Raw genomic sequence first — 15,110 nt, 5'->3', positions numbered from 1 at the left:
CATCGGGCTCTCTGCTCGGCAGGGAGCCCGATGCGGGACTCGATCCCAGGACCCCGAGATCATGACCTGAGCCGAAGGCAGCGGCTTAACCCACTGAGCCACCCAGGCGCCCAATAAATAGAATCTTTAAAAAAAAAAAAAAAAATGTTTAAAGGAAAGGGCACCTGCAGCAGTGCCCTTTTTGCAAATATGCCAGGCATATATGAAGAGAGGTGGATTCTCATTCTGCTCCTGCGTTCGGTTTGTTGGAATTACAATATGCAGTTTGGGTTGAAGTATATGAGGGAGACCTGGCCTCACCTAGATGTGGAGTTGGGAAAGGGAGGAATGTCTTCACAGCCTTCTCAGGTAGTTCTGAGACAATGGGGGTTTCATACTGGTGAATTGCAGTGAGAAATCTGCAGCCTTAGCAATGAACTTTTTTTTTTTTTAAGATTTTATTTATTTATTTGACAGAGATCACAAGTAGGCGGGAAGGGGGGAGCTGGCTCCCTGCTGAGCAGAAAGCCCAATGTGGGGCTTGATCCCAGGACCCTGGGATCATGACCTGAGCTGAAGGCAGCAGCTTAACCCGCTGAGTCACCCAGGTGCCCCTTGAATGGATCTTTTTACCCCTGCACAATTTTGTAAAAAATTGGTTCATTGAGTTATAAAGATTTCCTAAATGTTTATCTATTTTATTATACAACCTAAAAAACCCACTTTGATCATCAGCTTCATTAGGTAGGTAAGTCTTTATTTGGAAGCTCATAGTGGCAGATACATGTTTTTAAAACTAGAATTTGCTTAAAAGCTCCTATTTTCATTGGCAGTGAGCACTGTCCGTTGTCTTTATTGACATGTAACAGGCTCACCCCGTTCGTTTTTGAGAAAATGTCTGCTGAACACCCAAATCTAAGTAACCATAATTTGTGTGTCAGTCATTCAAGTAAAAACGGTGTTTTGTGAAAAAGTGGCTGGTTCTTTCCCCACATGTGGTGGGAAGGAATACAGTAATTACTGATACAATTTGCTGCCACCGCCTGGTTTATGCTGAGTTGTCAGTTTTACCCACTGTGTTTGCACCATCAGTGCAACGTGGTATTTCAGTGAGAAAGACAAATAGCGTGTTAGTGTTACTAGCAAAGTAATTTTGACCTCATGCACTTCCTGAAAGCAGTGGCCTTGATGAGTAGCTGCTGCTGATAAAAAGGGTCATCTCAGTAATCTCAGGTGTCTTGGAACCAACCAAACAAAAACCTGCCCATCCCCCGCCCGCCCCCCCCACAACTCTTGGTAAAAGATTAGTGTGAGGCCAAGGATACCTGGCCTGTTAGTCGGTATGGGGGTTGTGAGTTCGAGACTCATGTTAGGTACAGGTTACCTTTTTTATTTTTTTATTTTTATTTTATTTTATTTTTAGGATTTTATTTATTTATTTGACATAGAGACAGAACACAGGTAGGCAGAGAGAGAGGGAAGCAGGCTCCCTGCTGAGCAGAGAGACCGATGCAGGACTCAATCTCAGGACCCTGGGATCATGACCTGAGCCAAAGGCAGATGCTTAACCCACTGAGCCACCCGGGTGCCCCAGGTTACCTTTAAAAAAAAAAAGGTCAGGCATGCTGCTTCTGGGTAGTCCTCTGAGGGCAGTTAATCCCCATTGCGGGAAGCTTCAGAGGCCCGTAGAAGGTGGAGAGTCAGCTGAGTGGTATTCGGGGATTAGGCTCACCTTCCTTCACGTGTCCATGCTAGAATGGTCACAGTGTCTGTTTCTCTTAGGTGACCCCGAGAGTGTGGCTGGCGAGTACGGACGGCACTCCCTTTACAAGATGCTTGGGTATTTCAGCCTGGTGGGCCTTCTGCGTCTGCACTCCCTGTTGGGGGACTACTATCAGGCCATCAAGGTGCTGGAGAATATTGAACTGAATAAGAAGGTGATTACCTGTTTCCCCCTGCCCCCCCCTCCCCGCCCAGAGCCAGAGTGTGCGTTAAGAGAATGATCTTGAAGGACAAATGTTAGGGATCAGAAAGAGGAGTCTTCCCCAGACCAGTTGAAAATTGAGACATGGAGGGAAGCACTGTAGTGAACGTCTGCGCATAGGCAAGGTGCTTTCTCTTTGTTGCTTAGTAACACTCGAAGTGTTTGGCAGTCTTTGGTTCTGTTTTCAAGACCGTGATAATGGCAGATTTTTACTATTCACATCTCACTACTTAAGGAGTGAGATTTAGTTCTGAGGTGGTATAGACAATGACGATTAGCTGTGGTGGTTTTTCTTAGCCACAGAAAAATCGGTACTTTTTTGTTGTGTGTGTGTGTGTCTTTTTTTTCAGTCTTGTTATCTGTTCCTTTATCGGGTTTATATGGAAAAGGAAGGAGTAGAAATCGAGGAAGAGTACACAGCTGAGGTGTGGAGGGATTTGGAGTGGAAAGAAATGTTAGGGTCACCTGGTCTAGTCTCTTCCTGTTATATCTAACAGTGTGGAGCTCTCGGGTCACACGACTTAATCGGTGACTGGTGTGGTCTGCGCTTGGAGCCTCTTAACTCCAGAGGGCAGCACTTTCCTGCTGGGTAGTTCGGGGCATCTGTACGGGGCTTCTGCTCGGCTGACACTGGGCCCTGCCGGCTTGCAGATTCTCTCCGGGATGACTTGGTTTTGGGACTCACGGACGCTTCCATCCACAGAGCATGTACTCACGGGTGCCCGAGTGCCAGGTGACCACCTACTACTACGTAGGTTTTGCTTATCTGATGATGCGTCGCTACCAGGATGCCATCCGGGTCTTTGCCAACATCCTCCTCTATATCCAGAGGACCAAGAGCATGTTCCAGAGGACCACATACAAGTATGAGATGGTAAGGAAGCCTCTGACCAGCTTGAACCCTTGGCACATGTGCCGACAGTTTTTGGTAAATGTTCTCCCAAATTTTGCTTTTTGTATGTCTTTTCATTAGGGCGATTTCTTAATGGCTGGACTACTCTTAAGTTTCTTTTGTTGTGCCTGTTACTTCAGATCATTAATTCCTTAATGATAAAGACAGTATCTTTTGTTTTACTTTCTCCCTCCAGCAGTGTCTACATTTATTCAGCAAGTTTGCTGAGTGTTCACTGGGCTCTGGGTAGTTAAAACTGAGGGAGGTAGAGGTACCACCCTCAAGCAGTTTGCCATGGAGGAGGGGAAGGGTCCAAGACGTGCCTAAAATTGGGAGGTTTCTAGCAGAGCAAAGTTTCTAGGCAGAGACTTGGAAGCGTGATGATGTAGCAGCACAAGGAACAGCTGAAGGCTGTAGGGCCGTAGAGTAGTCAGACTGGGGTGCTAGGTTCTGGGGTAACCTTCACTGTCTGGCTCAAGTATTTAATCTTTATAGGCCTTACAGTGCCATCTAGAATTTCTGGGTGACTCAGTCATGACGGTGTGAGAGGATCGATCTGCCGGTGAGGATGGGGTAGACCAGGAGGAATGAGGAGGCCCTAGTGAAGAATCCAGAAACCAGCTGAGGAGGCCCTGGAAGTGGGCTGGAAGTTCAGTAGAGCTGGAGGGCAGATGCGGAGGGACTTCGGGAAAGTTAACTGACGGGTGCAAGACCAGGGAGAAACCTGAGGCCTATGCAGCATGTACTTGGGAGGGTGGTGGGGACCTCAGAAAGTCCATCTCGTTTGACCCCGCGCCAATTGGTCTCATGCCCGCAGATTAACAAGCAGAATGAGCAGATGCACGCGCTGCTGGCCATTGCCCTCACCATGTACCCCATGCGCATCGATGAGAGCATTCACCTGCAGCTGCGGGAGAAGTACGGGGACAAGATGCTGCGCATGCAGAAGGGCGACCCGCAGGTCTATGAGGAACTTTTCAGCTACTCGTGCCCCAAATTCCTGTCGCCCGTGGTCCCCAACTACGACAACGTGCACCCCAACTACCACAAGGAGCCCTTCCTGCAGCAGCTGAAGGTGTTCTCGGATGAGGTGCAGCAGCAGGCGCAGCTGTCCACCATCCGCAGCTTCCTCAAGCTCTACACCACCATGCCTGTGGCCAAGCTGGCCGGCTTCCTGGACCTCACGGAGCAGGAGTTCCGGATCCAGCTGCTGGTCTTCAAGCACAAGATGAAGAACCTGGTGTGGACCAGTGGCATCTCCGCCCTCGATGGCGAATTCCAGTCGGCCTCCGAGGTTGACTTCTACATCGATAAGGTACGGCTGCCTTCCGGCCTGGGCGGCTGCGGCCTCTCTCTCCATCTGTTCAGCCATCAGGGTTTCCTCGGCGCCCACCACTTGGAGCATTCGAGACTTGGTGGTGCACAAAACCAGCAGAGGTTTCTGCCCTCACGCTGATCTTCTCATGTGAGAGTAGACAGCGCTATAGTGAAGCAGACCACGTGGTAGGCGTCAATGCAAAATGAACAAGCCTTTAAAAACACTTAAAGGGCGCCTGCGTGGCTCAGTGAGTTAAGCGTCTGCGTTTGATTTGGGTCATGATCCCAGAGTCCTGGGATCCAGTCCCACATCGGGCTCCGTGCTCAGCGGGGAGCCTGTTTCTGTGTCTCCCTCTGCCGTTCTTCACCACCCATGCTCTCTTGCTCTCTCTCCAATCTTATAAATTTATTTATTTATTTATTTATTTAAGAAAAAGAGTTTCATTCTAGTCCGAGTTAAGAGAGCTGCGTGGGGTACACAGTCAGTCTTCACAAAGAGAAGAGCGCTGCAGGGGAGGGAGCGCTGGTGCAAGAGTCACATACGGTTTTGCTTTTGTATTTGTTCTTGTTTTACGTAGAGTTACAAGTTGTGATGAAAAACTTTCCAGAAAGGCTGTAAGACTGGAATCTTACGGGAATCAGTGAGGTTTTTTTTCTTAGGTTTCTGTTTGGAATGTTCTTTTTTGGTGGGTTTTGTTTGTTTTTTAATGAAACATGTACAGTGTGTACTTGGGGCAGGAATAGAGCCCATGTTTGAGGTTTTGCCAAAGTCCAAATGACTTCGCCAAGTCATTTTGACCTTGAGTAAATGTTTTGCCAGGAGTGGGGCCTACAAACACGAAAAGTGGAACGTTTTCTTTATCATAGGTTAGAAATTGCCAAGTGCTGTGCAGTTAAGGGTAGTGGTGGTGGAAGGCAGAGGTGGCAGTATTGCACAGATGCTCAGGGTAGCCTTTGTTGAGGAAGTGAAATTGCAGCTGAGACTTGAAGCAGGTGAAGAAACTAGCCAGACACACGTTTGAGGGAACAGCGTTCCAAGGAGTGGGCGCTATAAGGGCAAAGACCCTGGGGCAGGAGTGAACCCAGTATGTTTGAGGGACAACTTCATTGTGGCTGCAGTGACCTCAAACAGGAGGCTGTGGCAGAAGAGAGGATCAGGGAAGAAAGTGGGAGGGTGTGGCGTAGAGTGTGGGACATAGTTTAGCCAGTGAGAGCCATTGTCCTGACTTGTCGCACTCTGGATGAGTGCTGCCTACTTTTGGACTTCATGTAGAGGACTGACACTTCGTGTCTGGCTTCTTTTATTTGTGTTACATTTAAGACCAGCACCATCCAGCATTTTCGTGCACAGCAGGAGTCCCCTTAGGCGCTGGGCCAGCTGCTGCTGCAGGAGTTGGCTGTGATTTTCGCATTCTAATGCAGATGCGCTTTTCAGTGGTTTTGTGTATTACAGAAAGTGTCCATGGTTTTGGAGAGTGGCTCTCAGTGGTTCATTGAAGTTTTTCTTTTTTTTTTAAGTGATTCATTTATATCTGCTTGTGAATGCAGAGTTATTTCTGGAAGGAGGCACAAGTGACATCCTAGGCTCCTCTCAGGAGGAGGGCTAGTGTTCGTTTGCATTGCTGGATTTTAAGTTTAAGTTAACATTTTGGTGTCCTAATGAGGTTTTTAAAAGAACTAAGTTCTGTTTTTTAGGTGAGTTTTTTTCAGATGTAAAATATGCTAGACTCCTAGAATTGCTTTTTCCTTGAAGTCACGCCCTCTCATCCTCCTTAATGTGCACACACTCAAAGATGATGTTCTACTTAATATACCTGGAATGCTGATAGGGACTTAACAGCAGTCTGTTAAAATGAATAGACTGATGTCTTTCATCTCTTCTGGAATGTTCTTGGCTAATATCTTTTACTTTATGTGCTTTGTTTTCCTTCTGGAGTTCTTACTTGATGTATATCAGACCTCATTCTGTTTTCTGTGTCTCTTAAACCCTTTCTCCATCTTTTTTAGTCTCTGTTCTGGGTAATTTTCTTTTGATTGATTATTCTATCCTCGTTAATCTCTTCAGCTATGTTTTTACTTTCTCTGATTTTTCTTAAATTCATGGTGAAGTGTTTCCATAAACATCCTTCGTTCCTTTTTTTTGTTTGTTTACTACATAGTTTATTGTCCTTGAAAAACTTTGTTGACATTTTTTGAAGTGTAGGATGAATATTCATTCTTCTAGAAGGGATTTGCTTTTGCCTCTTCAAGGTGCCTGGGGAGATTACTGGTCTGGGACCACCATAGACTCAAAACTTCGGGTCCCCTGGACCAACCAGGAAACAAGCCCAGGCTATGGATTGTCAGAAGAATCACCTTGTGTTTATAACGTCCTGGGAATGTGTGTCTTTCCTCTTGTATGTCCCTCCCGCAACTTGGTGAGCATTGCTTGGTGTCTGGAGTAGGGTGGCTGCCCAGTCCCCCTTTTGCCTTCAGCTTGAGGGTATAGCTCAAGGGATCCAGCAGTGCAGGGAGCATCTTCTGTAAGACTGACCCTGGCCTTGGTTTGTCCCTCTGTGCAAGTGTTCTGGGATAGAGGAGCGAACGCACTCCCTGCAGAGCAGGCTTCTGTGTTGCGGTTGGAATGGTTTATTTTCTCTTAAAGTAGCTCTTTATTCTCTCATCAGCTCTTCGATGCGATGAGGAGATGTTTACAAACTATTTATTTTGTATTTCTAGTTGCTTTGAGAAAGTATTGGTCTACACATACTAGATTTTTTGGCATTGCTTTAAAGGTATAACCGGGTAACATAAACTTCACCATTTTAAAGGATGAAATTCTGTGGTTATTGTTATATTCACAGTGTCACACAGTTGGTTTCCCCTACTTCCATGACATTTCCACAGCTCCCTACCCACGGGCAGTCATTCCCAGGTCCCCTTCTCCCCTCATCCTTGGCAAACCAGTAATCTGCTCTCCATCTCGGTGGATTTGTCTGTTTTCGATATTTGCTATGATAAACATGTGGCCTTTTCGTGTTTGACTTCTTTCACTGAGCACGTTTTCAGGTCTCGTCCAGGCTGTGGCGCATATCTGTCCGTTTTCGTGGTGGCAAAGGACCGCGCTTGTAGGGGTGCGCTGCTTTGTTGACCCAGTCATTAGGTGATGGACAGTCGAGTTTCCACCTTTTGACTATCGCGGGTAATGCTGCTATCATGAATTTTTGTGTACAGGTTTTTGTGTGGATGTCTTCTCTTGGACATATACCTACTTGGGGATTGCTGGGTCAGTTTGGGTAGTTAGTTTTGAAAGCTCATCTTGCTAAACCGAACCCTCTCATTTAGAGTGGTTTTTGGAAGACTTGATGTTTGGCAGAAATTGGCTGTCTCTGACACGAACGGGCTCACTGAAAGTAGAGTCACTAGGGAAGTTTTCCAGTGTTGTTTTAAAAATCAGAACTGTCCCTTGTAGTATCACTTCTACTACCTAAAGTCCTTTTCGAATTTGTTCTCAGTGCGTGCCTGATATAATGTTTGGCAGTATCGGTAACCTGCTCCGTCCCCTGTCATCACTTTGTAACCCTGCTGAACTGGTCCCAGTTATCTGGATGGTCTTTAACAAAACACTTCTGGGAAGCCTGGTGGGTGCAGTTGGTAGAACATGAGATTCTTTTTTTTCTTTTAAAGATTTTTATATTTTTATTTATTTACTTGACAGAGAGAGAGATCACAAGCAGGCAGAGAGAGTGGGAGAAGCAGGGTCCCTGCTGAGCAGAGCGCCTGACTTGGGGCTTGATCCCAAGACCCTCCGACCTGAGCGGAAGGCAGAGGGACAACCCACTGAGGCATGCAGGTGCCCCAGAACATGTGATTCTTGATCTCAGGGTCATGATTTCAAGTTCCACCTTGAGGGTGGAGTAAAAGCTTTACTTCAAAATAAATAAATAAAACATTTCTCCCAAGAATCAACAACTTAGTTATTACAAAAAACTTACATGAAGTTACAGTAATGTATTAATTAAATTATAACATAATTAAATACTTATAATATGATTTAAAGTCTGTACATGAGAAAGTGTTTTGTTTTGTTTTTTAGATTTTATTTATTTATTTATTTATTTATTTATTTGACAGAGATCACAAGTAGGCAGAGTCAGGCGGGGGCCGGGGAGCAGGCTCCCTGCTGAGCAGAGAGCCTGATACGGGGCTCGATCCCAGGACCCTAGGATCATGACCTGAGCCGAAGGCCAAGGCTTTAACCCACTGAGCCACCCAGGCACCCCTATTTTTTCTTTTAAAGATTTTATTTATTCATTTAAGAGAGAGAGAGCCAGGGGCAGAGGGAGAGAGGGAGGAAGACGCAAGCTCCCCCCTGAGCAGGGAGCTCGATGTAGGGCTTGATCCCAGAACCCCGGGATCATGACCTGAGCCAAAGGCAAATGCTTAACTGAGCCACACAGGCGCCCCATGAAAATGTTTTTGATTGCATCTTTTTGGGGCTTTTTAAAAAATTATTCCTCTTACTGGTTCACTTTTGTCTTTGGCAAAATGTTGCTTTCTGGGTAGTGGTGGTGGTTCTTTTGGTAAACATTGCATTTTTATGTAACTCATGACCCAGGGATCCAGAGTCGCATGCTCTGCTGACTGAGCCGCCAGGCATCCCTGCTTGCTTTCTGGCTTTTCTTTTTTCATCCTTGACTTGAAAAAGTCCTTTCAAAGAGATCCAGAAAATTCTTAGGCCTTGACCTAGATTATGCAGGAATTTACGAGTAAAATGGTGTTCAACCACATTTGAGTTAAAAAACAAAGTTTAGAATCTGGATTCACTTGTAGCTTCACACTCCTAAACAGTGTGTGAGAATAAAATGCTGTCTGAAATGTTTCTATTGCTGAAAGATTCGTGTTCGTTACAGAAGACTTGAAAATAAAAATGGTGCCTGGGTGGCTCAATGGGTTAAGCCCCGTCTTCAGCTCTGGTCATGATCTCAAGGTTGGGATCAAGCCCGCTTTGGGCTCCATGCTTGGCGGCGGAGGGAAGGTCATCTGTCCCTCTTCCCGCCTCAAATAAATGAATTAACAAGGAAGCAAAAATCAAGCATCTAGAAAGAGCGAGCTGCCATCAGCTGGTAATGCTCTTCTGTAGGGTGCCCCCCCGCAACGTTTGCATTTGGAAGGCAATGGGGGACTTTATGTACTTGCAAGTCTAAGTGCCCCTGCCTCCCTGCTCGTCTCTGACTCTGCTTTTCTTCTCCCATAGGACATGATCCACATCGCAGACACCAAGGTCGCCAGGCGCTATGGGGATTTCTTTATCCGGCAGATCCACAAATTTGAGGAGGTGAGAAGTTGGGGAGCGGTGTGTGGGTTGGAGACAGAGGTTTGGAACTGGTGGGGAGTTTTTGCTTTTTTTTATTTTTCATTTCAAGAAAGCCCGGAGTTGGCCCTTTAAAAAGTTTTTGAGCAAGACTGGCTGGCTGCTTGGGGTTTGGGGAATGGGGTTGGGCCTGTAGCAGTTGCTGTGTCAGCCTTCTCCAGAGCATCTCTGTCCAAGATCTCTCTCTGCGGGTGGCCAGCTCTCCTCTCCCTCCCTGGTATTTCCTAATATGGGTGGCTTCACTGCCTGCTCTTACCCATCCCTCCCCATTTGGCAGTTACTCTCCGATGTAGACAGGTCTGGCCGGTTCTTGCAGGCAGAGGACAGGAAGCTGGGTTTTGACAGACTTGGTGCATTTCACATCTTGCCCTGGGAGAGGTCCTGGGGGCTGGGGGTCACGCCGAATACTACGAATACTACGAGGATGCAGGGTGTGTGAGGATGCAGGGTGTGTGCGTGCTTTCTGCGTGTGGCCGTAACTGGAACCGCTTCATCCTGGTGTTCTGAGTTCTCCAGCAGAGGTCACTGCTCTGCTCTGGGCCAGCCACAGGGCTCCTCCTGCAGGAGGAACGCAGCCCTGTGGCAAGTTTGGCTTCTGTGAGCCGCGTGTCTTATAAAACGGACAGAGCAGTGTGGGTGTGGCGTGTGAAGGGCAGGTGAAACAGTCCGTGTGAATTGTGCAGGGCTGTGGGAGTGTCGGGGGCGGGCACCTGACTGGGGCTTCCTGCACACAAGGTGGACTCCGGTGCCTGCGTCAGAGAGACCCTTCCCGGACTTCAGAGCGGTGGCCCAGGGGTCGGACCTGGGGATCGTGCACACTGGGGACATGGGTTGGTGAGATCTCCGTATCTAACTTGGCTTTTCTTTTTCTCGTAGCTCAATCGAACCCTGAAGAAGATGGGACAGAGACCCTGAGTACCTTCACACTCTCGTTAGGAGCCAATTCTGGGGTCTCTGCAGGCGGGGCGTATTTTTGTCACCATGAAGCCTTTACCTAGATCAGCCATCCAGCTGAGTTGAAGTTTATTTGTATTAAGGACTGAAATGTTTTAAATAGGTCTCAGTAAAAGATCCTTGGAGCCAGATTTGTCATCTCATCATTGTTGGGGGTGGTGGGGATCTGTAGTCGGGGCGACAGTGTGTGATTTCCTGTGACACTTTTTCCCGATGCATCTGATCGATGTTGGTGTTTCATTTGAATTTGCAGTTCGCAGGACATTCTCACATTAAATATCTTATTTATACCTCACCAGAATCCTGTGAACATTAAGTGACCTGCCGTGATTTCCACGCATGTTAGCAGAGTGCTGGGTCTCAGGCAGAAACTTGAACCCCTCCTGCAGCCATGAGCTGCGCTGGGAGGAAGCCAGGTGCGCGCTGACACCTCCCGGCCTGCGGTTAGCCGTTGGATCCCCACTTGCTGAGGAGGAGACGCGCTCAGGTTATAAAGTGACTGCTTGAGGTCATATAGTTCTTTTTTTTTTTTTAAGATTTTATTTATTTGTCAGAACGAGAGAGAGTTCTACAAAAGCCAAGACTTGGCTCCCAACAACTACTTACTTTTGCTGCCCGTGTCTGCGATGCCTCATGCTGACAGCTTCACGAGGCCAGTCACGACAGTTGTGTGCTTCCCACTCTCTGCTACTCCTTCCATAAACGCCCCGAAGGGCTCTGCCATCTTGGGGACTTCCCTGGGAAGAGCCACCTCAAAACCTAACAAACCCGCACTATGTACTGTCACAGCCAATTTCTAACCTTCTAACAAAGCACAGATGATCCGGATCTGTGATGCTCGAAGCCGTCACTGACGCTGGTTGCCTCAGGCATCTCGCCGGCCCTGCTCGCCCACTCAGCACGTCCGCACATTCCTGGTGCTGCAGAAGCTTTGTGTGCAGAGGTACGTCCCCAGCAGGGTCTGCATGAAGTCTGCGTGTTTCCGCATTTGTTCTGGAGCCTGGTGGACTTGGTATCCTGATTTTATGGATGAAGAAATCAAGGCTTGGGCTAATCACATAGTTTGTCCAAGATCAAGGTAATAGTGAAAACAGTTTCCCTGACCTACTTGGACTTTAGAAAGTCCTACCCTGAAACTGTCAGGAAGAGACAAGGCAGCTGTGGATGGCCTGCACAAATCCGCACGGCTGTGAGCCCTAAAGCGAAGGTGTATTTCCTGGAACTTGGCAAGACGGGACTGGCAAGGCTGCTCCAGTTGCTGCTGCCAGTTGGAGTGAGTGAGCCAGGGAGGGAGGGAGAAAGGGGCCAGAGACTGGTGAAGCCCCCAGTCATCTGTAGGCTACAAGGACTGTGACTGAGTCTGAGTCAGGGGAGAGACCAGGCAGGTCATAGAACTTGGCCAAGAGCTAGAGTGGAGCCAGGATTGGAACCCAGGTCAGCCCAGTGTTTGAGCCCGTGCTGTCTGTGGGACAACCATCCTACGAAGGCGGAGAAAACAAAAGCAGCCTCTGTTCGCATGTAATAAGTCCAAACATTCACGGAGCTCTTGGTAGCTTTCCAAGCACTTATGCATCTCTTACCTTGCTGGAACCTGAGGAGTGGCAGAGTCAGGATCCTGCCACACGTTTTGATTGCCAGGCCGGTGCCAGCCAGACCGTGTCCCTGTGGTGCCAGTCTGTGGTTCCCCGGCCTCCCAAAGGCTGGTCTGTCCAACACCTGCTGTTAGGCTGTTCCCCTACCGTGAGTCCTGAAGTTCAGCTCTGATGGCTCAGGAATTTAGACCCACGTGGGCGGCCCCCTGGGCTTAACTTGTTTTAAATCCAACTCCAACGTCTCCTGGTTCGTGTCAGTCTCTTGTCTCCATCATTCAAACCCTGCCAGGTCAAGGTGTGTTGTGTCTGACACAGCCTCTCAGCATCTCCTTACTGTGCCAGAAGACAGGCCATTTCAGAAGCTCAAGGTCACACAGACCCAGTGTGTGAGTGCCTGGCTTGGGGCCACTTCCCAGTAGCTTGGTCCAGGCCCAGCAGCAGTGCTGGGCAGCCAGCAGTCCCCGGGACGGGGCAGGCAGAGCTGAACTCTGCCTGGTACGGCTCGAGGAATGCCGGGCATTCAGCAGCTGCGGCCAGCCTGCCGGAGTTCTCATGCAGTTTGCCTAGAATGGAAGAAGAGAGGTTACGATCCTCCCACACAGAGAGGGAGTGCAGGTTCTGTGAGGGAATGGGCAGCTCTGGCTGGTGGCCGTTACCAAGTTCTGCACCCACAAGACAAGGCGGTGCAGCAGAGTGTGTGGGCTTGGGCTTGGATCTGGGTTTGAATCCAAACTCCACATACGGGCTGTGTAGTCGCGGGCCAACTTACTTAGCACCTCACTGTCTCAAACACCTGCCTGAGGACTGTTCTGTTGATTAACTCATACAAAGTTCTTAGCACAGCACCTGGCCATAGTGTGTTTAGGGATTAGTTGGCCGTGATCTTGGAACTCAGGGTGCTAGATGACAGATGCAAAAGGTCCTGTGTCAAACAGCGTGGCTAGTTCGGGGCGGAGCCGAGACTCCCAGCCTCCAGATTCACCTGGGGATTTTCTCCACTGCCTATTCCTCCGTGCCCTCAAGGGCAGGCCTGTGTACAGACACCCAAGATAGGTTCACAGAAAGGCTGAGGCATTTGTCTAGAGGAGCAGGGACTCGTGCAGGGGCAGCAGCAGGCACGGGGGTGGGGGATGGGGGGAGTGGGAGACTTCAAGAGCTAATTGGGAGGTCACAGACGACAGGACTTGGTAGTTGGCCAGAGGTGGAGGTGGGAGAGATGCCCAGTCCTCTGGCTTTTGCAGCTGGGGTGATGGTGGACTCAGTTGCGGGGTAGCAGGTGTAGCAGGTTTGGTACAGGAGGCAGGTGCAGGTAGGTAGGGAACTGGGTTTGGACATCAGTTCAGGGGTCCTGTGGGGCATCCGGGTGAAGATGGCCAGGGTGTAGGAATTTGGGCAGAGGTAGTGAACAGCTGGGCCTGAGCCCTGGTCTTCAGACCCCAAGGCTCAAGCTGGTTCCTCGGTACAGAGACCATCCTCTGGCGGCCTCGGCTGCTTCTCCACGGTGTCTCTGTCCGGCTTCCTCTACGCTGGGCTGCAAACCAAAGATAGGGCTTCTCTTCCCAGCCCAGCCTTGACCTTGGGTGGCTACTGATCCCCTCCTCATCTGCCAGGGGAGGTAGTGAGACCAGCTGTCCGAGGGCTGCGGCATTCTGGGTAACAACCTAGGATCCACACGGGCCAGGAGTCCCAGGAACACTTGAGGCAGGAGAGGCCGCCCTCAGGTGCCGTGACCTTGGCAGTAGAGAGAACGAGCTGCATGAACGATGAGTGGCTGAGGGAGGCGAGTGAGAAATGATTGAACGAAACAATGTAAGCATATGAATAAGTGCTGCAGTGGGCCTAAGTCCTTTCTAGAATGGAGAGGCAGAGAATGAATAAGTGATGAGTGTGTGCACTATCTAGCTGGTGAAGAGCCGTGGCTGGGCCTAGGCTGGCTCCTCACGGCGACCTCTCAGCCCCTCCGCCAGCCAGTCCACCCCGCAGCCTGGACATGGGCTGGAGGGAGCCACGCTCAGGATCAGGGTGGCTCCTGGGTTAGGAGTGCAGCTGGGGGAGGGGGGCGCTCTGGAGGTCCAGAGCCTAACCAGCAATTTGCTGATGTTTTCCGGAGGGCAGGGGCTATGGGAAGCTTGCAAGTCATCCTGGTTCCCGTGGCTCCACATTACGGTCAAGCCGGCATCTGGAAGTCCCAGCTTGTCTGGCCCCATCCTGTCCCCATCCAGCCACTCGATTGAGATCAAAGTACCTCCTTTCTGCCCTCACCGATACCCCCTTAGGTTACCCTAGGGCCAGTGGGCAGGGGCTCTGGTCATGGTTTGGAAGTGGCAGGGAGCCTAGGTCCCAGTCCTGACACCGCCCGCCCCCCCTTACAAGAGGAGACATTTCTGGCACGTCACTTAATTTGTCTGAGCCTTGGCTTCCTTTTCAGCCAAGTGGAGAGAGTCACTGTCCCCCCACCTGCCTCCCTGGCGCTCTGTCTTAGCATATAGAGCCGGAGCGTGTGCCAGAAGTGTTGGGTGTTACTCCTGTCGCCGGGCGTGCTGTGCTGTGTCACCTGGCAGAGAGGTGCACCCTCTCCAACCCCTGTTCTAGTCAGAGGAAGAAGCAACTGGTGCTCAGAGCTTCAGCGGCAGTCTCACTTTCTGTTTCAGACAGGAAGAGCTGCCCTGCTCGCAGTTCTGCGTAGATAGTCAGGTGAGCAGGAGACCAGCAGTCCTTCTCAAGGGTCCTGCAGCCTTGTCAAGTGGTTTGACCCCTGGTCAACCCAACACTCTCCAGCTGACAGCCCCTCCCTTGTTGCTCGGTCCTCAGAGGAGAGGTGACCGTCCAGTGTCGGAGAGGTGACCGTCCAGTGTCAGAAAGGCTCTGAGACCATTTTCTGCTCCACTTTTCATGGGCGGAGCTGGCCTGGGAGATAAAGCGGGGTCACGGGGAGGGTTTTGGCGTTCCCGTACCCACCCGTACCCTGTCATCCTGGGAGAGTCAGGGGATAAGCAGGGCGGGATTTGCAGACTCAACCCTGAGCCAAGCCCTCTAGTC

At 49.7% G+C, this 15,110-nt stretch overlaps 1 protein-coding gene across 2 annotated transcripts in view; it reads left to right on the top strand.

The window, feature by feature from the left end:
- Nucleotides 1–10,610, top strand: part of EIF3L (eukaryotic translation initiation factor 3 subunit L) — a 27,790-nt gene extending 17,180 nt beyond the window's left edge. For both annotated transcript variants that reach the window (XM_059402035.1, XM_059402036.1), the window contains 5 exons: nt 1,762–1,916; nt 2,667–2,837; nt 3,673–4,170; nt 9,409–9,489; nt 10,402–10,610. In XM_059402035.1, the coding sequence (XP_059258018.1) occupies nt 1,762–1,916; nt 2,667–2,837; nt 3,673–4,170; nt 9,409–9,489; nt 10,402–10,440 (944 nt within the window). In that variant the 3' untranslated portion in view covers nt 10,441–10,610. The remainder of the gene's footprint in view (nt 1–1,761; nt 1,917–2,666; nt 2,838–3,672; nt 4,171–9,408; nt 9,490–10,401) is intronic.
- The last annotated feature ends 4,500 nt before the right edge of the window (nt 10,611–15,110 follow it).

The sequence above is a fragment of the Mustela nigripes genome, chromosome 6 (assembly GCF_022355385.1).
Source record: "Mustela nigripes isolate SB6536 chromosome 6, MUSNIG.SB6536, whole genome shotgun sequence".
In the NCBI taxonomy this organism is placed as follows: domain Eukaryota; kingdom Metazoa; phylum Chordata; class Mammalia; order Carnivora; family Mustelidae; genus Mustela; species Mustela nigripes.
Note: the sequence above shows the minus strand (reverse complement) of the source record. Positions and strands in the feature narration are given on the sequence as shown.